General features: G+C 42.9%; 1 protein-coding gene across 1 annotated transcript in view; it reads left to right on the plus strand.

Moving 5' to 3' along the window:
* The window catches only part of SERGEF (secretion regulating guanine nucleotide exchange factor), a gene marked incomplete at its 5' end in the record, with an annotated part of 194103 nt that overhangs the window by 107172 nt on the left and 62424 nt on the right, over positions 1–24507 (plus strand). Inside the window, 1 exon segment of the mRNA XM_015566995.1 lies at positions 24329–24365. Coding sequence (XP_015422481.1) covers positions 24329–24365 — 37 coding nt within the window.

The following is a 24507-nucleotide window of genomic DNA, read 5'->3' on the forward strand; positions in this document are numbered from 1 at the left end:
CCTAAAGGAACCAGTGACCTCCTGGGGCCTGGACTGATGCTCAACCAACTGAGCCACATGAGCCAGGGCTCAATCTATCATCTTTCTGACTCCTGCCATATGAATTCAGAGATGCCCATTGGTCTCCACCTGTAAATTACCCATGAGGGAGGGAACCTGGATCCTGCTGGCATTGGATTCCTAGGTTACTTGGATCCCTGCTAGCCAACTATATCCCTTTCCTTCCTCAGGCCAAGCCAGATCAGGCCAAGCCTGATTTATCAGGGGGCTGGTGCCTCCTCAAGAATACTTGGTGGGAATGGGTCTTGCATCAGAGCCAGAGCTTAAATTCTCAAAGTCGTAAAAGTTGAGTGTGGCATGAATCTGGGCCATTGCACTTCTCTGTTATTCTGTGAGAACATTGGGATTTTTTTGACTGAAAGTTGTTTTTAATACAAAATACTTAAATTGACTGAATTTTGCTTTAAAGACAGTTTTCGTTAGACCATTTTAATTCTGTGCAGCATCTCTTTCTCTTTTGAGGAGAAATCAGAGAGTGGGAATAAAACAGCCTCCCTGGTAATTTTCCTTGGATATTTTGGATGGTCTCAACTCAAGGAATCCAGTCTTTGGACCAAGTACTGATATTATCATTGAAATGCAGAAATGCATACCCATTTTCTGATAAATGTACAAAAGTTTGCTATTCAAGTGAACCATTTGCACAGGCTCTTTCAAAGCCAGCTTTAAGGCTAACATGTTTTGGAAGGCAGTTTATAAATCAGATGTCAGGTGGTCTCTGGCCTGAGCTAAGTGGAGTGGCCAGAAGAACAAGCCCATTGGAATAGTTGTCAGACATGCCAGTGGGGAAAGTCGGGCTTTTGAGGCCTTGGTGGTCAGTTGGCCAGACCAGACCCCTGCCTCCTCAAATTAGAGGTTCCTTTCTTTTATTTTACTTTATTTTATCTTAGGTCAGAGCAGGTGGTCTTAAATGCTTCTAAATAATTTCCCTAATTATTATTGGAAGGATATGTTTGTTTGCAAATTAGTAGGCCTTGCATGTAGTTGGTATTTGCTGGAAGAAAGAAAGGGAAGGGGGAAAGGTGGGAAGGAAAGAAGAAATGCTGCTTCATGCAGAGGCTGATACATTCATAGAAATTTCTATATATTCTCATATTGGGGTCATACTAGGGCTTGTCACTAGAATGAACATCATCTGAACAGTTCATAGAAGTGACTGGAATAGACGGAGAGAAGTTGAAGAGAGGTTGTAATTTGAAGTTTCTCAAGAATCATCTGTCTTCCTTGCAGGTTACATAAAGGCAGGCAAGAGGCAGGGCTGCAACTGCAGTGGATCGCCCCGCTGGGTTCAGCCTGGCCAGGCAGCGACCCTGATAACAGTTTTTCCTGAATTATCCACCCCTGGCCACAGCCTCTTGGGTATGGGTGGTCCTTAGTCCTCAGTCTCTCATGCTAGCTGTTGCCAAGGGCCGCTGAGAGAGCCCAGGCTCTTCTCTGTGAGGCCTCCCCACTCTGCTCCAGTTCAGGGGTTCAGGCTATGGCCCGTGCTCTCATTTGCAGCCCTGGACATGCGTTTTTGTTTCTCGGAGCCTTCATTAGCCCCCTGTAAGGAAGAAAGTATATGAGACATAAAACCAGCATAGGGTCTAATACTGCAGGCTTCTTACATTTTCTCCTTTCCCCTCTCCTTTGCTACTCTCCCAGCCCCTGAACACTTCCCTAAATGGACTCCCCTGGCCCTCGACACCCCTCTATTCTGGGCATAAAGCAGATGTGGCCGACTGCTCCTGTACTTTGTGGTCCTGCCTTCATGACCTGTGAGGCTGAGGTTAAGGGGGGTTGTAGTGTTCGTTGCTGAGGGCTACTGTCTTGGCCCTTAAGACCATCCATAGGGCATGGAGACTCCCCTTTCCTTCTCTCTCCGTGGCTGCCCTCTTGCCTACTTTGGTGACTCTCCGATTCTGATGCTGGAGAGGAAGCTCAAAGAACTTCTGTGTGCCTCTTCCTTCCTTTCATATCTATCCATTCAAACCCTACAATTTCCCCCCTGTAGTTTCCCCTATATCCATCTCCATCTTCTTATTTTGTTGTCACCGGGACAATTGCAAATAAGCTTCTCTTCCCAAAGCTCAGTGCTGGAAGCAGCTGCCCTGCTTGCAGCCTTCGCAGTGTCAGCTCCCGCTGCCTGCTGCCTTCACCGTGTACTTGTTCGCATCTCAGGTGATTATATTAAATGTTCATTAAACATTCTGCAATCCATCCGGAGCAACCTTGTCAGAAGAGAGAGGGGAAAAGCAAATATCTATCTTCTCTCTTGTCATTTTGCTCAGATAAATGAATTAAATATTTTTATTGCCTTGAAGATTAATTATCTTCTGTCCCCAGGCCAGCTTTCATATTCTAGCTGTATCTTCTGTGACTGGGACCTGGCAGTTGGAATTTCTGTCTCCCCCCCCCGGAACCTATGCTCTGCCCGGTTTCTCAACATCTCTAGTGAGACCCAGTCCAGGGGTTCAGCGAGAGAAGTCTGACCTGCAGGATGGATATTAAGTTATGAATCATCTAGCTTAGAACTGGGAGACCTCTTGACATCGTCTGGTCCTTTCTGGAACTTGAGATACATTATTGCACTTAACAAATAAAATACCCGAGACCCAGAGAGTTTAGTGACTAACCCACGGTTACCCGGCTCATAAATTTTGGACCCTAACGTCAGACTAGATTTTAGGCTGTAGTTACACTTCATCCTCTCTGTGTACTAGTAAACCAGCTCTTTGTTTGAGGACGGTACCAATGCTCTGCGTTTCTCTTTGCAAATACAACAATTTGGGGTCCTGCTTTGCAGTGTTATGCCTTGTCAGTGTAAAGAAGAAAAGACACCCTTGAAGTGACCTCCTCCCAGGCAGGTGATGTGGGATGGATAGGCAGACACCCCCTGTTCCCTAGTTCACTAGAGTTCATGGGGTCAGCATGAGGACACTTTGTCATACCTGACTCTCGTTCAGTGAGTCCTTAGAGGCCCTCAGGTACAAAAGGAAGTTTTACTTGTTTCCCAGGACCACCGAGCACTACTTTTTCCGTTTCTGCCTGTGTCCATCTCAAACTAAAAGAGTAAACTTGTGCTCTTCCCACAGGTGCTGCCCCCCCCCCCCACCGGTGTGCTCCCCACCTCCCAGCTGTCCCTCAGTTCTCCCAGGAGGCCTTCTGCCCTCCTAATTATCCAGGCGGGGGTCCTCTGTGACTCGGCTTGATAAGAGCTCTCTGGTCATTCAGTCTGTCAGCACTCACCACCGTTACTTTTTTGTTGGACAATACCTCGCAAATCCAACCATTCCGTCTGCTCCGGGGTCTGTGCCCTGTTTCCTGGACCACTGCAGCAGCCTCTCAGCGGTCTGGTCCAGCTTTCACCCATCGTAGACTGGTGGACTCTAAACACCACCCACTTTCTCACGTGAAACTCCCTGCAGCTACCCGGTGAAACCTCCCAGCTCTTTCAAAATCTAGCCCTCCACCCCCAGTATGAGTTGTTCATACCAGTCAGACTGGACTACTTTTGTCGTCTATTTAACTAGTGATTCTTTGCTCATTTATTCCCTCCATCCTTCAGTGAAAAAAATACGAAATTTCTTTGCAAACTATAAAGCATGCAAGGTTTTATTTGTTTAATAAGCACTCTGCTATGTGAAAGGGAAGAATGGGGTTTGGGATTTGGCAACTACCCACTGGATGCTGCTAATTTGCATTTATTATCTTAGTTAACCTTTTTGATCAGGGGTCCTCAAACTTTTTAAACAGGGGGCCAGTTCACTGTCCCTCAGACCATTGGAGGGCCGGACTATAGTTTAAAAAAAAACTATGAACAAATTCCTATGCACACTGCACATATCTTATTTTGAAGTAAAAAAACAAAACAAATACAATATTTGTATTTGCATGTGGCCCGCGGGCCGTAGTTTGAGGACCCCTGCTTTTGATATTCCTGTGAGTAAGGTTGAGTTATATTCATATTAGAGATGTGGAAACTGAGGCCCTGAAGAAAAAGCACATTTTCTTCCGCTGTGCTGTGGGCCTGGTGCCAGAGGTGGAGTGGTGAGGAGGAACCATAAAGTCTCTAGGCTGGCAGGTGGGTAGGGCATGCACATGAACAGCCGTCATGGAAGAAAATGCCCAGTGTCCTGAGGACCACAGATACGGTGCTATAGAAATTCTGAGGAAGGTGGAACTTCTTCTAGCTGGGGGTTAGGGAAGACTTCATGGAGAAGGTAGATTTCCACTGAGGGTGAAGGATGAGTAATATTTTGACAGAAAAGCTGGGAGGCCAAGATAGGAAAAGGGAGATTAGCAGAGACAGAGGCGCAGAGAGGACCATCAGTGAATGGTCCACCGTGTTTGAACACAGGATTCTTGTGGAGGAAGATAAAGTGGAAAGGTAGGCTTCCAATGTGTGCTGTAGCCTGTTCATAGATGGACTTAAATGTCTGGTTAAAAGATTCATGGTCTAGCTTGGCTGGTGTGGCTCAGTGTTTAAGCATCGACCCATGAACCAGGAGGTCATGGTTCGATTCCCATTCAGGGCTATGCCCGGGTTGTGTGCTTGATCCTTAGTAGGGAGCATGCAGGAGGCAGCTGATCAGTGATTCTCTCTCATTGATGTTTCTATCTCTCTCTCCCTCTACCTTCGTCTCTCTGAAATCAATAAAAACGTATTTTTTAAAGAGATGCATGGTCTGTTCAATAGGCATAGGGGAGCCATTACTACATTTTGAGCAGCGGAATTGCTAGTCAGAGCTGAGATTTAGAAAGGTTACCTCAGGCACCCAGTGAATTGGAGAAAAGGGGAAATAATTAGAAGCTATTACAGTTGTCCAGTACAGATGTTCTGAGAGCCTGAAATAGCACAGTGACAGTGGGAAAGGAGAAGAGGGACAACATGAGAGCAGAACAAGGGAGACAGCCTTGGTCATTGGCTGGATTTAGGGAGTAAGTGGAGGACTGAGAGACGATTCCACGGTGGCTAAGGATGGTGATGGCAGCGCAAGCAGAAAGAAGAGGAGAGTCAGAGGGAAACCCCTTCTGATGGTTCATTCTGTTTTGTGTAGGTGGAATTTTAGGTGCTGGTGAATTGCCTATTTCACACCTACACTGAATGCTCTTCACCACTACTGCCACCACCATTCCCGATCCCCTCCGTCTGTCTTCATTATTAGACACACTTTTGTCTGCCTTTCGCAGTCCAGCCGAATGAAGCCCTCTGGTGCACCTTATTTGTCTTTGTGTTGTCCATGCTACTTGATGTTTCCTGAGCCCAGCCTCCTCAGCACGTGCCCTGTACACAAAAGTATACCTGGAATACATGGGATGAACAGCTGGTGGTTATAACTGACATAATCACAGCAGTGGTTCATGTTTGTATGAATGTTTTTGTTGACAAAGCACCTAGAATGGTCAGAAGTGTGTTGTTGCATTTCCCTGCCAGTTCCTCCAGGTAGGGTCACTGGACCATTGACTCAGTAAGCTGTAAAAGTTATTAGGGAATAATTGGTACATTTTAGTTTAATAATAAATGCAGTTGAAGACATTAGAACATAACAAATGGGAAAGTTGGGATGATTTTTAGCTGCTATAAGTAGGTAGACTCTTAGGAAGAATGATTAAATTTAAAAATATATTCCAGGTGATGTCAATGCTGAGATTGATGTTATGTGTGTGTTCAGGATAAAGACTCTTAGCATTGTACTTGGCACATAGCACTTAATGAGTTTTGGATTATATTATCACTGATGGAAAATTTGAAATTGTAAAAGGGAAAAATGCCATTTTTTAGGATAGCACCAACATTTTTATTAATATGGAAATATATACAGTGCTTTTAAAGTGCCCTTTAGAGGTCTAAAATCACTGTTAGTTGATGAATATAAAAATGATTTGTTTGCCCATAAAACTATCATTGCTCACACATTTAGAGAGAATCAAATTTAGAAATGAATTTTGGAAGTGTGCTTTTCTCTTCTAATCTTTTTTTGAATGAAAGATAAAATAGGTCTGGGAAAAAAAGGGTTTCTTTCCACTTCTCAGTAATTTCCCACTTCCCCTTTTGTTTCTCAGCCATCAGAGCACCAGTGGACAAAGGGGCAGGTAAACTCAAGTGTCTACTTTGTCCAAGGTACTAAATGTAGGTAGTAATTAAATTCAATCCTCACGATAGTCCTGTGAAAGCATTGCTATAATTCCAGCTGGACAGATGAGGAAATTGAGGTTTAGAAAGTCTTAGTAACTTACTATTAGGTGATAGAACCAGAAGTTAAACATATTGTACCCTGGACTGTGGCGGTAGCCTCCTGACAGTAGGTGGTTGCAAAACTTGTGCCCTTTGCCCCCTGCCATGCAGCCTTCCACATGTGGCAGAAGGTGGCAGCTTATGTTTACAGCTTCACATTAGAGCTGCTAGAACAAGTAATTTATTAAACCATATTGGTCCTCTGTTTTGAAGGCAGGGCCAGAATCCTGACTTCCACAGTCACCATTGCGGGTTGCCACTGATTTAAAATACTCATTTTAAAAATAAGTGTTAAATTATTGTGAATACTTAGCCCTCCCAGTAAGTCCTTCTATAAATAGGACATAATGTTAAAAGAAACTTGAAAAGAGAAATCTATGCATCATAACTTTTTGAAAACTTGGTTACTCCCTTTAGGAATGTGTGTTTTAAGGATTTTGATAGAGTGTGCTTTTGATGGAAGGTTTGCCCACATTAGGGGCTTTTAGGGACCAGTCTTGTTAGGGTGGCAGAGAAAGAAATGAATGTGCAGTGGTGATTTTTGTGAGTGGGCCTCTCCAGTTCCAGTGCTGGGCTGAGGGTTGCAAGTAGAGGCAGAAAAGTCAGACAGAAAGGGGATGGGACCAGTCAACCCCCCCACCCCAACCTTAGCCTTTCTATCAGATAAAATTAGATTTGTCTTTCTGGTTTCTGTCATTAAAAATCAGGTTTGTTTTTTTTAGAGTTTCATATTAACAAAATCATACAGTATGTACTTTGTGCCTGGCTTCATTCAGAATACTGTTTTTGAGATTCATTCATGTTTTGTGTATCAGTAGTATTATTTCTTTTTTATTGATGAGTAGTGTTTCATTATATGTTATATCAGTTTGTTCACCCATGTATCCATTTGTTCATCCATTTATTAGTTTTCTTTTTTGTGTGTGGTCACAGTTGCTTTTATTGAACATCCAAGATGAACAGGTTCTTCAAAATTTTTAAACTTCATTTTCATTAGAAATAGGATGCACAGTCTTCTTTCACAGAAAATTGACAGCCCACGATGCTTTAAGCAACAGGTGATAGTTTTCTCTTGCTTCACAAATTAGCACAAACTTAGTGGCTTAAAATATTATTCTTAATTAGCTCATAGCTCTATAGCCGAAAGCCTGGGTGGGCTCAGCTGGGTTTCTGCTTAGAGTTACAAAGCCAAAATCAAGCTGGATGGGATTCCTATCTGGAGACTCTAGGGAAGAGTCTGCTTCTAGGCTCATTCAACTTATTGGCATATTTCAGTTCCTTGTGGTTGTAGGACTGACGTTCATTTCCTTGCTGGTAGTTAACTCAAGGTTGTGCTCAGAAATTAGTCAATGCTCTCCAGTGCTTGAACATGGCTTCTTCATCTTCAAAGCCAGCAGTGGAGCCTCAGAGTCTTCTTGTGCTTCAAATCTTTCTGAATTCTCCTCTGCTAGCAGCCAGAGGAAATTCTCTGCTTCTAAAGAGTTCCTAGAGTACTTAGATTAGGCCCACCTGGAGGCAGCCCTTACATTTTTTGTAAAGTTTCATTTTTTATTTTTAAAATATATTTTTATTGATTTCACAGAGGAAGGGAGAGAGAGATGGAAACATCAATGATGAGACAGAATAATTGAGTGTCTGCCTCTTGCATGCTCCCGACATGATCCAGCCTGCAACCCAGGCATGGGCCCTGACCAGGAATCGAACAATGACCTCCTGGTTTATAGGTCCATGCTCAACTACTGAGCCATGCTGGCTGGGCAAACTTTCCCACCCTGCCTCCCTCTCTTCCTCCCTTCCTTCCTTCCTTTATTTTTAAATGAAGGATTTTATTTTATTTATTTTAAAATGTTTTTATTGATTTCAGAGAGGAATTGAGAGAGATAGAAACATCAGTAATGAGAGATAATCATTGATTGGCTGCCTCCTGCATGCCCCCCATTGGAGATTGAGCCGCAACCAGTAATGTGCCCTTGACTGGAATCGAACCTGGGACCTTTCGGTCCACGGCCAACGCTCTATCCACTGAGCCAAACTGGCTAGGGCCAAACTTTCAGTTTTAGAATGGTCTTTCTGCCCTGGCCAGTGTGGCTCAGTTGGTTGGAGCATCGTCCCATACATTGAAAGGTTGCAGGTTTGATTCCTGGTCAGGGCACACACCTAGGTTACAGGTTCAATCTTCAGTCAGGGCAACCATTGATATTTTTCTCTCTCTCTCTCTCCCTTCCTCTGAAAGGAAGGAAGGAAGGTAGGAAGGAAGGAAGGAAGGAAGGAAGGAAGGAAGGAAGGAAGGAAGGAAGAAAAGAAAGAAAGAATCAGTGAAAACATTCCTCGGGTAAGAATTAAAAAAAAAAGGCCTTTGTATTATTAAGCTGAACTTTGATATTTTAAGCATTTCTGTCCATTGAACCATATGCCATTTCATTCTACAGCTTGATCCCCCTTCTTCCTGTGGCCCTTATACCATCCAGGTTTTCTCTTTAGATGGAAAATACCCATTTCTCCCCTCTATTTTTTCACATGACATGTTATAGCATAGCATTAAGTGTATCTACTGAAATCACAACTAGATTTAAACTCAGCTGTGCCACCTACTAACTGTGATATTGGACAAGTTAACTTCTTGGTCTCCTTATCTGTCAATGTATACCTTATGGGATTAATTCACAGATTAAATGAACCAGTGCATGCAAGCTCTCAAGCACCTTCCTGTCACATTATATACACACAAAATGTGTTAGCCAATATTATTATTTCAGTATTGTTACCCTGTCCCCATTTTGTTCTTTTTCTTCTGGATGTGATCTGTTTTGTCAGTGATCTGAATAAAATGTACTGCCTGAATTGTACAAGTGTCTTAAAGAGGTGCATAGTCCTTTATTCAATAATTTTACTTTGGAAAATTTATTCTAAGGATATAATCAGAGATGTAGGAAAATATTTTTTTCAAAAATGTTCATCACAATGCAATTTGTAATGGCAAAATAGTAAAAACAATCTAGGTTCCCATAAGGAAATAATGAAAGTAGGGCATATCTCTATGATGCTATAAAGCACATGCTAAAAATCACATTTTTAATGAAAGTAATGACATGGGAAACACAACATTATGTTCAGTGCGAAAGTCATGATATAAAACAGCATATATAGCATGAACTATATTTCTGAAGTTATATATATTTTATTCACACACAGACAAATATTGATAGGGAAAATATTGGAAGGAAATACACCATGTGAACAATGGAATTATAGGTGTTTTTTATTTTTCTCAATATATTGTTTTGCAATAACTGCATATAATTTTTATAATCTCAAAAAGTAAGTTAACTGTACTTTAAATTTATTTGTAGTCCATTTGTAGAACAGAACATGATAATCCACACCTTTATCTTGCACCAGCAAAATTTCAGAGTCCCATCCGTAGTTTAAGAAGATGATCTGCTGATGGCCACTCAGCTGGGAACTGGACTGAAGGCAGTGGGATCCTAGCAAGTGGCCTCTGGGAACCGGACAGCAGCACTCATTAGACTGTGGACTTGTGGACGTGCCTGGGAAGTCAGTCAAGCTGGGCACACGGCACACTAGTCAGTGGTGGCAGAAACAGTCATTCTTAGTGCTGTGTTCATTGTCACGCTGCACATGCTTGTTATGATAAGCTTTGATCTCTCTCACATCTTTCTGCATTCTTGACTTTTTCATCCCAGAAAGAATACAGCTTTGGGATCAGCACTTCTAATTTTGTTTTATTTTGTTCAAGGAAAAAAAGCAGAAGTGATCCTCAGTGTGTGGGGCTCCAAGGTCCACGGGCACCTCTTGGTTGGAGGCCATGTTCAGGTGCTTCTGCCCCGTGCCTTTCAGTGGCCCAGCCAAGCTCTGCTGCAGCAAAGACAATGATTCTTGAGCTTTGCGCACACATAGCTCAGTCAGTCTTTTGGCTTGTTTTTGCTGTTACTGTTGTTGGGGGTAGAATTGAGATAGGCAGGGGCTGTGCTGTTGCCCTCCACATGCTAAAGGTCCCAATTTCTAATTGTTCCCATCCTGGGCATCACCCAGTGGTTCTTTCTCAGGTCTTGTGGGATCTACCTCTCATATCTTGGGAGTACATTCTCTTTATCTGCTGACTCAAATTCCAAACATCTGAAGGATCATCTAGTTTCTGAATTCAACCATTGCTTATAGAGCTCAAAGCATTTACGAGACCCTGGAAAGGAGCTGAGGAAATTTATAGATAGATCCAGTGTCATTCATGTAGCATTTCCTGAGTACCTACTCTGTGTCAGATTCTGAACCAAGAGCTGTATGAGGTCCACAGATGAGTGGCTTCAATTCAACAAACATCTGATCAGAACCTACTATGTGCAGGGCTCTGTGCAATGCACTGAGGAAGGAGATTGAGATGTAGTCTGCATGCTTATGAAAGTTAGAATCTACATAGTCTGGGAAGAGACAGACGTGTGAACCACTTATTAAGTGGAATAAATGCTATTTCTATAGCAGGGTGCACAGGGAGGAGCAGTTACTTCTGAAGTGGCCTGACCACTTACTAACTATGTGCTTTCAGTCAAGGTATTTAACCACTCTATTCCTCAGTTAATCTATCAAATGAAGATATAATGAGTTAATTCACGTGAAGTGCTAGAATGGGATTCAGTAGTTAATACATGTTAACAATTCTTCTCCTTTTTCTTTCTCCCTCCTTCCCAAGATGAGTGGTGAAGGTTACCCTGAACTAAGGGGATAGCATGAGCTGGGCAAGATGAGAATGGGGTAGTGGGTTGCTGTGTATGGGTTCTCAAGAGGCTGGAATGCAAGTACTGGTGGATAATTCTACTGGCAAAAGAGACTAGAGAACTACACTAGGTCCAGACTATGGAGGATCTTCAATACCAGACAAAGGAATTTGGGCTTGAGCAACGGGGAGCAAAATAATCTACATGTACTTTAGAGAGTATTTTGAACCCGGCTGGTGTGGCTCAGTGGTTGAGTGCCGAGTTATGAACCAGAAGGTCCCAGTTCGATTCCTGGTCAGGGCACATGCCCAGGTTACCGGCTCAACCCCCAGTGGGGACATGCAGAAGGCAGGCGATCAATGATTCTCTCCCATCATTGATGTTTCTATCTCTCCCTCTCCCTTCCTCTCTAAAATCAATAAAAAAAAATTTTTTTTAAAAGAGAGTATTTTGGCTGAGCAGGGAGAGACTGGGGAGGAGAGGGACACCAGGAAGCTGCTGCAGAATTCTAGGCAAGAGCTAAGGGCAGAACAAAGACCCACCATTTCTCTGACGCTCTCAGTGTGGTGGAGGCTGAACAAGTGATTTAGTTCTCTTCCTCTGAGCCTGCAGGTTTCTTGCTGAAGAAACATTGATTTGAATGATAGATTATTCCAGATAGCCCATAAATTTTAATATTCTGAGATTATGTTCAGCCTTCTGACCTCAAGGCTGAGCCACTCATACATCCCTGCCTGCTTAACTGCACTCATTGTATTGCATGCGAGCTGAGCATATACTCGAGACTTACTGCACATGCACACCAGTGGTTTGCACAGAGCTGGGCAGCTGTGGAGCCTGCTGGAATCTGAAATAGCCTTATTGCATTGCAGGGGAGCCTTTACGAAGAGAGGCCCAGTATTTAAAATCACAGCAATGAAAATTACCTTGATATTGATGGCATATGAAGACATATTTTTCAGAGGCCTGATAATATAAAAAGATTTGGGATATCAAGGCAGATAGAAGTAACACTGAACTCCTAAGTACTAGGAGCTGGGTTGGGTTCTTTGGCATACTGGCTCTCACTGCCTCTTCACAATCCTCTAAGGCTAGTGTTACTAAACCCATTTTACAATGAAGGCTCAGAAGAGAAAGTGCAAACTCCTGCCCAAGGTCAGATGACTTAACAAATGTCAGATTTTGGACCAGATTCAATGACGTTTACATTTGTATACAGCTGTGTAATCACCCAAATTAGGCACCCCAGCAAGCCTCCCTCATGCCTCTTCTCCAATATATCCACCTAAAGATAACCATTATTCCACACTTTCCCCTTAGATTAGTTGTGCTTATTTAAACTTTTTAGCTTATTTTTATTTTTAAATAACTTCAAATTTATGGAAGAGGTGCAGCAATAGTATGAACTTTCCAAATCCTTCACTCAGGCACAGCATGTATTAACATTTTGCCACATTTGTGTCCTCTCTCTCTTTTTTGAAAATTTAACATTGATAGAATGCTGTTACTCAATCTATAGAGCATCTTCATATTTCTCCAATCATCTCAATATCTTTTTCACGTTGATCCAGATGCCAGTCTAGGATCATATGTTGCATTTAGTTGTCATCGCTCTGTGCTTCCTTTCATCTGGAATAGCTTTAAAAAATCTTTTATGACATTGACTTTTTTTTCAGAGTACAGAATAGCTGTTTTATATAATGACCCTCCATTTGGTTTTATCTGATTTTTCCTCATGATTAGATTTCACTTAGGCACGTTTGGCAGGAATGGGAAATAAGTGAGGTTCTGTCTTTAATGTATTGCATGAAGAGGCATCTCATGTCAGTTTATCCCATTAATAGTGATGCTAATTTAGATCACTTGGGTAAGATGGTGTTGCCTCCCTCCTAAGGTCACCATTTCTCCTTTGTTATTAAGAAGTAATCTCTTACCCTTTAAAACAGCATGGAGGGACCTGGAGAGTATCATGCTAAGTGAAATAAGTCAGTCAGAGAAAGACAAGTATCACATGTTCGCACTCATGTGGAGTCTAAATAACAAACTGATGAACGGAGTGGATACAGAGACATGGAAGCATGGAACAGAATGTAGAATCTCAGAGGAAAGGTGGGGGAGGGTGCGTGGGTGGGAGGTAATCAACCAAAGACATTGTATGCATATATTCATAACTCGTGGACACAGACAATAGGGTGCTGAAGGCCTGGGATTGGGGGCAGGGGCGGGTTGGAGGGGGTCAATGGGGGAAATGAGGGGGCATACTTTCAACAATAAAAATTATTTTTTTAAAATTAAAAAAACTATATAGATAATATTTTTAAGCTTTATAGATATTTCTATTTATAACATTCACATATTTAATATGTGAATAAGTATATAATTAACATAAAAAAGAAGTAATCTGTGAAGAGATACTTTGAGACTATGTAAATATCTTCTTCCTCTTAAGATTTTTGCCCAGTCGTTCTGCCATCCATTAATAATTCTTCCCTGAATTAGCTATTACTATTGCAAAATTATTTTCTTCTTTTACATTTATTATTCTTGACATCGTACTATAAAGAAGAGCTTTTCCTGCTCCCCTATTTATTATTCAGTGTGTACTCATGAATTTTTATTTTATTCATTGAGTTATAATCTGCTGTCATTATTCATTTTGATGCTCAAATTCTCCGTGATTTAGCCACTGGGAGACCCTTCAAGCTGGTTCTTATATCCTTTTGACATGCCCCTGTAATTCTTTGATCAACTCCTTTTTTCCTGGCACAAATAGATGTTTCAGGCTCAAATTGCGCTTTCCCTTCCCAACCCTAGAACCAGCCACTTCTCTAAGGAGCTCTGACTTATCTTAGTTGAATAGCACTCAAAAGCTAAGATCACCAGGTGAACTCATTGCTTCTCTGGTGTTACTTATTCTAGGAATTTCATATTGGTTTAATTCAATGTGTGTGTGTGTGTGTGTGTGTGTGTGTGTGTGTGTGTAAAACTGTGAGTTCATACTGATACCTCTATTTCTGATTCAGTGTCCACAGGGTTCCTTTTTGCCATCCCTCATATTTGTGTTTCCTTCATCTACACTGAAAAGTCTGGCTCCCGACAACATTAATATATTTCCTCATTTGCTCATTCCTACAATATATACTAAATACTTTTAAAGTTGATACATGCATGCTACTATGATTTTTAAAAATCCACTCAGTAGAGTTAAATACTTTTCTTGCAGCTTTTTATTTTTAAACAGAAGTTTTTAGTTACAGTACTATGTTTAAAAGTTACCAGAATTGCCTGGCCGGTGTGGCTAAGTGGTTGAGCATCAACCCATGAACCAGGAGGTCACAGTTCAATTCCTGGTCAGGGCACATGACTGGATATCGGGCTCAATCCCCTGTAGGGGGCATGCAGGAGGGAGCTGTTCAATGATTCTATCTCATCATTGATCTTTCTATCCCTCTCCCCCTTTACCTTCCTCTCTCTGAAATCAGTAAAAACATTTTTAAAAACAGTTCCCTGGATTAGTTCTTTTTGCCCCTTCAGAACAGTTATATTATTTATTTAAAATAAGTAGAAGCATTTAATATTTACTCTTCTGTGCATGATTTCTTTAGTTTACCATTATTCTTGAAGATTTATCTATGCTGTGACTAGCTGTAGTTCCCCCCCCCCGCCCCCGCCACCCCATTATTATAAAGTTTTCTGAATATACTACCCTTTATCCATTCTACTGAGGATGAATATTTGGGTAATTTTATGTTTTTATTTATTATAAATAAAGCTTCTATGAATATTCTTGTACATGTATTTTAATGGAAGTAATTTATTTTGGGTACTTAGGTCAAGAGAGAGAGAGAGAGAGAGAGAGAGAGAGCGAGCGCGCTTTAGTAGATGTAGATTTTCAAAGCAGTTGGTGAATGCACATTCCTGCCAGCTATGTAAGAGAGTCCCATTTATTCCACATCCTTACCAGCACTTTGTATTGGCAGTCTTTTTTAATTTCAGCCTTTCTTGGTTATTAGGGTAACCATTACATTTTTTTGAGAAGGATGCTATAGTATGTTTGACTGGTCTGAATCTACTAATTGCCTGTCTTTGAGTTTGGTTGTTCAGCTCACATGGTTCCACTTGTTCTCAAGGGTATAAGTAACTTAATGGTGTGCTTTCTGAAATCTACTAGTAAATGCATTGTTGTGTCAGGTTCTTTTAGTCTGCAAGGATCAGAGATACTCTCAGGTTACATTAGTGTTGTAAGGATGGGCAAAAGTAAGGAAAACAGGTGAAACAAATGTCTCATAAAAGGACAACTGGCCCTGGCCAGTTTGACTTAGTGGCTAGAGCAGTGGTTCTCAACCTTGGCTGCACATTAGAATCACCTGGCCTCACCCCATAACAAAGAAACAGAATTTCTGAAGGATGAGGCCCAGAAATCAGGATTTAAAAAAGATTCCCAGGTGATTCTAATGTGCAGCCAAGGTTGAGAACCACTGGGCTAGAGCCTTGACCTGTGGACCGAAGGATCCCCGGTTCAATTCCGGTCAAGGGCACATACCTCGGTTGTAGGCTCCTCCCCAGCTTGGGCCCTGGACAGGGTGCGTGCAGGAAGCAACCTATTGATGTGTTTCTCTCACATTGATATTTCTCTCTGTCTTTCCTTTTCTCTAAAAATCAATGGAAAAATATCCTCAGGAAAAATCAATGGAAAAAAATATTTATTTATTTTTTTAAGAACAACTGTAAGGTCATTTAGAACACAAGGCAGCTAGACATCTAGACCTTCTTAAGCCCTGGAAATCTCACGTTCTGGTGACATAGCTACTCATCTCTACTTTGACTGTTATTGCTGCTTCTGATTCTTCTATCTGTAGGTCCTCATTTTAATCTTTCTTGTGTCTGTTTCTTCCAGCTACTGCTCTAGCTACCAACTAGACTAGAGGACTCACTGCTGACAACCATTTTCAGATAGAATTTTCACATTAAATTACTTCACAGACTGTGGCCAATTTATGCATTAACCTACTTTGGGACAGGTATCCATCCATAGTCCAATTAGATGTGGCCTGAGAGAGCAGGAGCATGTAGTATCAGTGTAGCAACTTAGGAAAAAGAAATTCCCTTAGAAGGGCATTAAGGGCAAATCAAGCATTCTGGGTGCCTGGCTAGTTTATTTATTTTTTCTTTTTTTAAAATATATTTTATTGATTGCTTATAGTTTCTTTTTTTAAAAATAATTTAAAAAACATATATTTGTATTGATTTCAGAGAGGAAGGGATGGGAGAGAGAGAAACATCAATGATGAGAGAGAATCATTGATTGGCTGCCTCCTGCACACCCCCTACTGGGGATCGAGCCCACAACCCAGGCATGTACTCTTGGCTGGAATCAAACCTGGGGCCCTTCAGTCCGCAGGCCGATGCTCTATCAACTGAGCCAAACTAACTAGGGCCTTATAGTTTCTTTTTACAGGTTCTAGAAATGTATGTATAGAATAGGGTTAAGTTCAAAGTGAATTTTATTCTATAGATTCTAGGAGGAGGCGGGGGAGGCTGTGAAAGGGTTTTAGAATGTTTGAGTTATGCCGGGTTGTTGTTACCCCATTTTAAAGGTGAGGGAACTGAGGGCCACAGAGGCAGAGATTTGTCCAAGGTTATTTGACCAGGAAATGGCAGGGCCAAGACTCAAATCCAGGTCTCCTGGTTCCATAACAAGAGCTCTTTCCACTTTCTCATCCAGACTAGAAAGACATGTCCTACATCCATACTCAAATGATTGACAAAACTAAGGAGACTTGACCAGGGCAAACTGTAGCCAAGGCAGGTGGTAGGATTTGAGATAAGGCAGATCTCCGTGGGGCCGAGGTAATCTGGGAGGCTTCCTTAAGGCAGTGGGTTTTAACTGGGTCTTATAGGGTTGGTTGGGTTTAGAATGGTATGAAAAAGGGAGAATGCTAAGATAGTGGCTTTATGCAGAAAAGGGGTAAGAGATCAAGTGTGGTAGGAAGTTAGGAGGCTTTAAGACTATGACAACTTAAAAATGTTTTTTTAAAAATGAGATCATCAAAAGACACAGAGAAAAATGAGATCATGACATGACAAAGAGAAGGCTTGATGTCATTTAGCTGTCTTTTAAGAGAATCGGGCTACAATGAAAAGGATTGGACTAAGATGGTAGCAGCTGTAAATCAAGACATAGATTGGAGAGTCTTTGAGAAAATGAATTAACAGGATGGAGACGGAGTAGGAAAAAGAGAGAGTCAGAGATCTGCCAGTCACGTGAGTTTGGGCCTTACTGCCAGGCACTCTGGTACCAGTATCAGAAGAGGAAGCAGTATGTGTAGTGCTTGAGCTCACAGGCTTTGGATCAAGGCCAGCCTGGGTGTATAGCCCGTGTGACCTGGGCCTAGCTTTAACTCCTTGGAGTAGGGAGACGGAGTGCCACTTCTCACAGGGGCTGAGGTTGTGTGTGTAAAGTGCAAATCTATCATGTCACTTGCCTGGCATCCAGGCACTTTCCAAATTTTAGCACTCTTCCTCCCCATCCCCACCTCTCTATCTGAGAAGGTAGTACCTAGTTTAAGCGTCGTTTTCTAAGGTATATAAAGTGCCTTGAAAAAAAGGAATTGGCTTTACGGAGGGAATGGGTTCTTCCGCCAGGACTTTGAGGTGGAGGACAGAGGAAGCCACTGGGCCTGGAAGTTTCATTTTTTTTTTCTCCTTTGGCATCTAGGCTTCAGTAAAAAATTCAAGCCTCACACTGGGCGTTAAAGGTGTCTTTCTAAGGCGAGGTGCTTCCAGAAGCAAGCAGCTGTGCCGCCTCTCTGCTGTCACCATGGGCTCCATCTGACACTATTTGAGCCAGGGGCAAAATTCCGTTGGCTCGCAGGGTTGCATTTTGCCTGTGAAACATACCCAACCTCGCAGCCCTGCTTTTCTAACAGGTTTAGAAATTCTGATTGTCTCCCCAGAGCTCTACACCCATGGCAACTGGGTTTGGGCGGAGTTCTAGCAAAGGCTGCGCAGAGGCGCCCATTCCCTGCTTCTGAACCCCAAGGGAGGCTGCCTTTCTGGAGCTGTTCCCAGCGCTTCTCCTGCTTCTCCTTCCTGGGGGCCCTGCCTGCCTAGCACTCTCCGTGAAGGGAGAGCGCTGGCTTGGAATCCCTCCTCCGATTCCGGGGGAATGGCCGCCCCTCCCCCGGTGTCACGTGCCTCCGCACTGGCGCCTCGTTGCCATAGTATCCGTGGGCTGGTTGCATTGGCACCTGCAGGAACCAATCAACAGGCCCTGCAGCCCTCGCGTGCATCCCAGGATGGTCCCTGGGCTGTCACTAGCTGTTCATCAGGAGATCAGGGCGGTTCCTGGCTTCTTCTCCTTGGCATCTCAGTGCTTCTTCCCCTGAGTCCTGTTTGTACCCCACCCCAGTCTGTTTTTCCCGCCTTGATTTCCCCAGGCTCAGTTGGAAAATCCAGTGGAGGTCCCCGTGAGGCGACAGCTTCCACAGGGAGGGCAGGGGACAAAGCCTTGTTGCCATTTTACACACACCCCGCCCCTCCCCCAGAGCCCTGGAGCAGTCTCTTGATCGGTCCAGGGAGGACACCTCTAGCCCTAGGATGATGATGTTTGGGCCTTGTAAATATAGGAATCTTTCCCTTTAGATCCCTGATAATTGACACAGGATTCCAAGATGTAGGAAACTGGGTGAGCAGTGTATTTCCATCCTGTGTACAAGCAAGAAAGGTTAAAACAATTGGGAGGACAGAAAGGTTGAATCCGAATGATCACAGAATCCTGCATCTCCATTATCTGTAAGACACTGGGCAAGCTACCTTATCTCGCCTCATTTGTAAAGCAGCTGTAGCAAAAGAGTCCCTCTCTTAGGTTTGGTATGTGTTTAAATGAGATAAAACAGGCAAAGCAGTTAGCCAGGTGCCTGGCACCAAGCACTCAAAAGGGCCAGTCAGCTGTTTTTAGAAATGGTTCAAGTGTACTGCTGAGAACTGAAGTGCTCACATTCAACATCCTGCAAATATTTTCATGTTAATCTAATTTTTGCTTATTCATTTAGTTATCCATTCATTTAACTCATTGATGTGTTCAGCATATATTCCCTGGGCATCTACTACCAGTCCATTCTTGCCCCAGCTCATCCCCATCCAGCTGCAGTTAGTGGGGTCCAGCCCATGGGAGATCCCTGAGCAACTCCTCTCATTAGAACTGATGGAGTCTAGCCTGGCAGGAGGGTTGTTGGGAGATCTTATCCCTGTGGTAGCTAGGGGGTGGCAGGGAGTGGGGCTTGGAAATTGTTTTCTGCAGCTCTGCCTCCTGAGGCTGAGATGCCTGAACAGAGGAGATCCCCCTAGCACAGCGGATCTCAACCTGTGGGTTGCGACCCCTTTGGGGGCCGAACGACCTTTTCACAGGGGTTACCTAAGACCATTGGGAAACACATATATAATTGCATGTTGTTTTTGTGATTAATCACTATGCTTTAATTATGTTCAATTTGTAACAATGAAATTGGGGGTCACCACAACATGAGGAACTGTATTAAAGGGTCGCAGCATTAGGAAGGTTGAGAACCACTGCTCTAGCATATGAGCAGCACTTTGTCAGACAGCTTTCCACAGCCACCTTTGTCCCACTCTTCACCCTTGGGGAGGCGTGTCCACTTCTCTTAAAGGCCCCATCCAGCAAGCTGGAACCTACTTCCTCTATAGTGAAACTCTGTCTCCCAGGACTGACCTCTGTGGCTGGTTTACTGTGCGTTCCTGGAACAATCTACTGTGCTATTGATGCTCCTGTCATCTCTATACTATTCTTGTAGTGCCCTTCCCTTCCTGCCCTCTGTGCATCTCAGTGCCTGTCTTCACTTGGGCTAGAATGGCCACATGACTACTAACATTTGTTTTGGGATCATCTAACTTTTCTGGGCCCCTTACCTTTTATTTTCCTCCTCCCCTCCCACCCCTTCATGCCCTGCACTTGGGCAGTGTGGCAGGGACACTGCTAGGCAGGCACTTTGGTGGATCTCTGAGAGACAGTGGTGCCTAACTCATGCTCGGGTCATGTGTGATAAGGGCTGTGATGCATAATGCTGTGGGAGTAGCTAGGGTGGAGCAGCTGGCTCTGCCTGGGACAGTCAGGGTCCGCTTTATAAGGAGGTGATTAAATTTTTTTTTAAATAATTGATTTCAGAGAGGAAGGGAGAGGGAGAGGGAGATAGAAACATCAATGATGAGAGACAATCATTGATTGGCCACCTACTGCACGCCCCACACTGGGGATTGAGCCTGCAACCTAGGCAAATGCCATGACTGGGAATCGATCCTTGACCTCCTGGTTCATAGGTTGACACTCAACCACTGAGCCACGCCAGCTAGGCAAGGAGGTGATATTTGAGCAATCTTGAAGGATTTAGCTAGGTAGACAGTAGGAGAAAGGGAATTCCTTTCAAGGAGAATAGCATGCATAAAAGCCTGAAACCCTATAGTGTTCTTAGAGAAAATATAATGTGGTGTGAATAGAACCAAAGGAATACTAGTATGTTATTTGGACTTGAGGGTTCATGGGTAGCAGAGGGAGGAAATGAGGCCAGAGAGGTAAGCTGAAGCCTCCTCCTGGGTAGTTTAGTCTACCCTCCCAAAGCTGGGAGCCTGTGAAGGGTTCTGTATAGGGTCATGACATGGTCAGATTTGTGTGTAAGAAAGTTGAGACATCTGGCTGTGAGGAGAGGGGCGTGTCTCACTTGTCCTCTAGCAATTCTGTGAGGCAGATGGGGCAGATATTATTATGTACTTGTTTACACCTGAGGACATTGTTTACACCTGAGAACACTGAGGCCCGAGGATACCTGGCTAACTATCCAGGAAGTAAAGGAGGGAGGATTCACCTGGCTTCACCTGGCTTCTTGTCTCTGAATCTCTTCCTCCAGGCACACTGCCATTGTTAACAGCATCTTCTAGAAAGCTGCCTGCAGCTGGGCAGTGGGAAGATGCTGACAGGAGCAATATGAAGCAAATGGTCATTGATATAATCTTGTTGAAGGAGTGTGGCATTGGGGTTCTGTGGCCTGTGGTGTTCAGTGTCCTGACCTCTGTGCCAATGCCCAGCCAGCAGGAAGCAGCAGGGAGCCTTGGGCTCCAAGCTCTATGTGGCCTTGACAAAATCCACTCATCACTGTCTCGCTCATTAATTCAGAGTAGCACCTGCTGCCTAATACTGGCATTGGGTGAAGCATCTGGTCCTCGAGGTGCAGTCCACAGCCCCAGCTTGAGTCCCGGCAGTCAGAGAGGCAGGCCCTTTCTCTGTCCATGTTGTGAAATTAAATAACTTTATTTTTGTATTCTTTTCTTTTTAAATTTTTATTTCGGAGAGGAAGGGAGAGGGAGAGATAGATAGAAACATCAACGATGAGAGAGAACCATTGAAAAGATTGCCTGCATGTGCAACACTGAGGATCCAGCCCACAACCCGGGGATGCGCCCTGGCCAGAATCAAACCGCAACCTCCTGGTTCGTAGGTCGACGTTCACGCGAAATAACTTTATTTTTGAAAAACAAACGTAGTATGATCTAGCACCACAGAACAGGAGCTTGGAGATCAGGCAGACCTGGGTTTCAATTCTGCCACTGCCACTTAGCTTGCTGTGAAATCATTTAATATGTATGAGCTCAGTTTCTTATCTCTAAAATGAGCAAAGTCAAACCTACCTGAAAAGGATTATTGTGATGATTAAGATGTGTGATGTTTATAAAGTACCTGGGCATAATGCCTGGCACATGAGTCCTCAGTATATGGTGGCTTTAATTCCTGCTTTTATTGCTGCCATTATCACCATTACTGCTACCACCACTGTTAAAGAACATTTCAAAAATAGGGACTAGAAGTTGCCCTTGTAATTTAGTTATATTTCTTTGAAATCTTCCCCCTCTCGCCCCCACCCCACCATCCCACAACAAAACATATCAGATTTTATACCAGGCAGGGTTTTTTTTCTCTGTAGTGCATTGTACTTGTTTTTAATAATTATTTTCTGATTAGAAAAATAGTGTATAAAATTAGAAAGCATTAAAAAAGCAAAAGGAAAAACCATACTTGTAATGCCCGTCTCATCCCTAGTCCAGAGTCAATCACTGCCAAAATTTGATGTATCTCCTTCCAGTCTTTTATGCATGCTCTATTATAGAGTTGCGCTCATATTGCGTATTATCGTTTTTAGGTGATTTTTCAGTTCACAGGATATCATAACTATTTTCCTTTATTGTAAGCATCATTTTCCAAGTCTGTACAATAGTCTATCAGATGGCTCTATCATAATTTACATAAGCATTCTCCTAATGTTAGATATCTAAGTTTTTTTCCAGTCTTTCAATCTAAACATCTTTCTATGATGGAACTTAGGGAATCAGCCTCCGTGTAACCAGGAAGCATACAATGAACTTGTGCTGTGTGTATGACACATGGTGGAGCCTCTTAGAGAAATTATCTCCAGAGCCTGTCCCAAAGGACCTCAGAGCCTAGACAACCTGGGAATCTTTACTGGGATAAAATATACAGGTGCTTCTTTGCCAGATACTGTCAGGGAGTCCACCCAGGTGTGGGCACCCTCTTCCCTGTAGAAGCTGAGATCTGGGAAGCACAGCTTTTATAAGGAAAAAACTTCAGATGCCTTGCTGCCCATTCTCACCCACCAACGTGTTATTTGGCTGTCAGTGCTCAAATGCCTTTTGAATCTGTTACTGTTAGGGCCTATGTTGATTACTTTGAATGGTTTTCACTGGGAAAGATTGAGCAGCTATAGCATCAGGGAAGGAACTGGTGTGAGAATCAGAATGGTTCTAGTCTTAGTTTTTTAAAAATTGATTTCAGAGAGGAAGGGAGAGAGAGATAGAAACATCAGTGATGAGAGAGAATCATTGATTAGCTGCCTCCTACACGCCCACCACTGGGGATTGTCCCTGCAGGCATGTGCCCAATCAGGAATTGAACTATGAACTCCTGGTTCATAGGTTGACGCTCAACCACTGAACCACGTCGGCCAGGCTCTCGCCTTAGTTTTGACACACACTTGCTCTGGCACCCAAGACAAGTTCTGTCCTCTTCCCAAGCCTCAGTTTTTAATTAGTAATGTAGAAAGATTGGACTGGAAGATCTCCAGGGTTCTCCCTTCATTGACATTCTGTGAGTACCTGGAGACTTCCTCTTGCCAGGAGCTGGAGTGAACATCCTGATAAAGGTCACAGGATGCTTCTCCAGAGTGTTGAGTTCCTTTTAATTAGTACCCGGAGAACTGTTTCTGCTTTTGTATTCTCAATCACTTCCTCCTGGTAGCAGTTGGGAGGTGCAGAGACTGAAAGGCAAGAAGGGCCTCTGGCTGGGTGGACACTGGATTCAGAACCCCAAATGATTATCCATTGTATATTAGGTATTTGTTCTTTTATGTATTTTGTTCTTTCATTCATTGTCCTACTTAGCAGATGTTAGCTGAGTCTGTGGCCTTGTACAATTCAGCTGTGCAATACAGAGGTGAATAAGACTTAGTCCTGTTCTCAAGACAAAGGCAGTCTAGTAAGGAGACAGATAAAACAATAAAAGGCCACAAAATGATTGCCACAATGGGGGTACATATAAATTGTTCAATGAAAGGAGTGTTTGAGTTTGCCTAGAAGCAAGTGCGAAGGAGTCTCAGTGGACGGTTTGCGATTTTAAAGGATGAGTGGAAGTTTTCTGGGTAGGCAGTTGAGGAGAGGTCATTCCAAGCAGAGGAACAGCATGTGCAAAGGCCCAGAAGTATGATAAACGCATCCAGAGAACTACAGATGTTTGTGTGACTGGAAGTGAAAGGAGAGTGAGCAGATGGGAAAAGTCAAACATTTGTCCTTAGACAAGTCAGTTTCCACCAAATTCTCTGCTCATTCTCTCCATCCAGATGAGAGTGATGGTCTTTTTCAGTTCAGTTTTCAAAAACTGTCATTTATATTGCCTTATATTTCTGTTTTTCTGGTAATATGTGCTCAGTATAGAAAGTTTGAAAAAATACAGACATACAAAGAAGAAAGGATTTTTAAAAAATTACTCATGGTTCACTGCCTAAAAACAAATATATTATTAACATCTTGTATATTTCATTTAATTTTCTATCACTTTTTCTTTTTATGTAATTGTGTGTATGTTGTAATTATAATCAACTTTTGTATATGGTGCCGCTTTCTACTTCCTAAAATTTGCCAAAAATAGATGTTAGTGTTATTAAAAACTGATCATAAAATATACAAGCTAAAATACTGAAACATTTTCTTTCTTTAGTATAACTTATTTCCTTTCATTTTACAGATCTCCTGTGGCTCGGAACATAATCTGGCAGTGATTGGTAAGTAGCTTAAATACTGGTAGCTATTTATTCTGAAACTCATGTGGCAAAATTGGAGAAGACTCTTGGTTAACTAGGGGCCAGGGTGTGTGTGTGGTGTGGTGTGGTGTGGTGTGGTGTGGTGGTGTGTGTGTATTGGGGA

This window comes from Myotis davidii, unplaced genomic scaffold (assembly GCF_000327345.1).
Source record: "Myotis davidii unplaced genomic scaffold, ASM32734v1 scaffold1363, whole genome shotgun sequence".
Lineage (NCBI taxonomy): Eukaryota > Metazoa > Chordata > Mammalia > Chiroptera > Vespertilionidae > Myotis > Myotis davidii.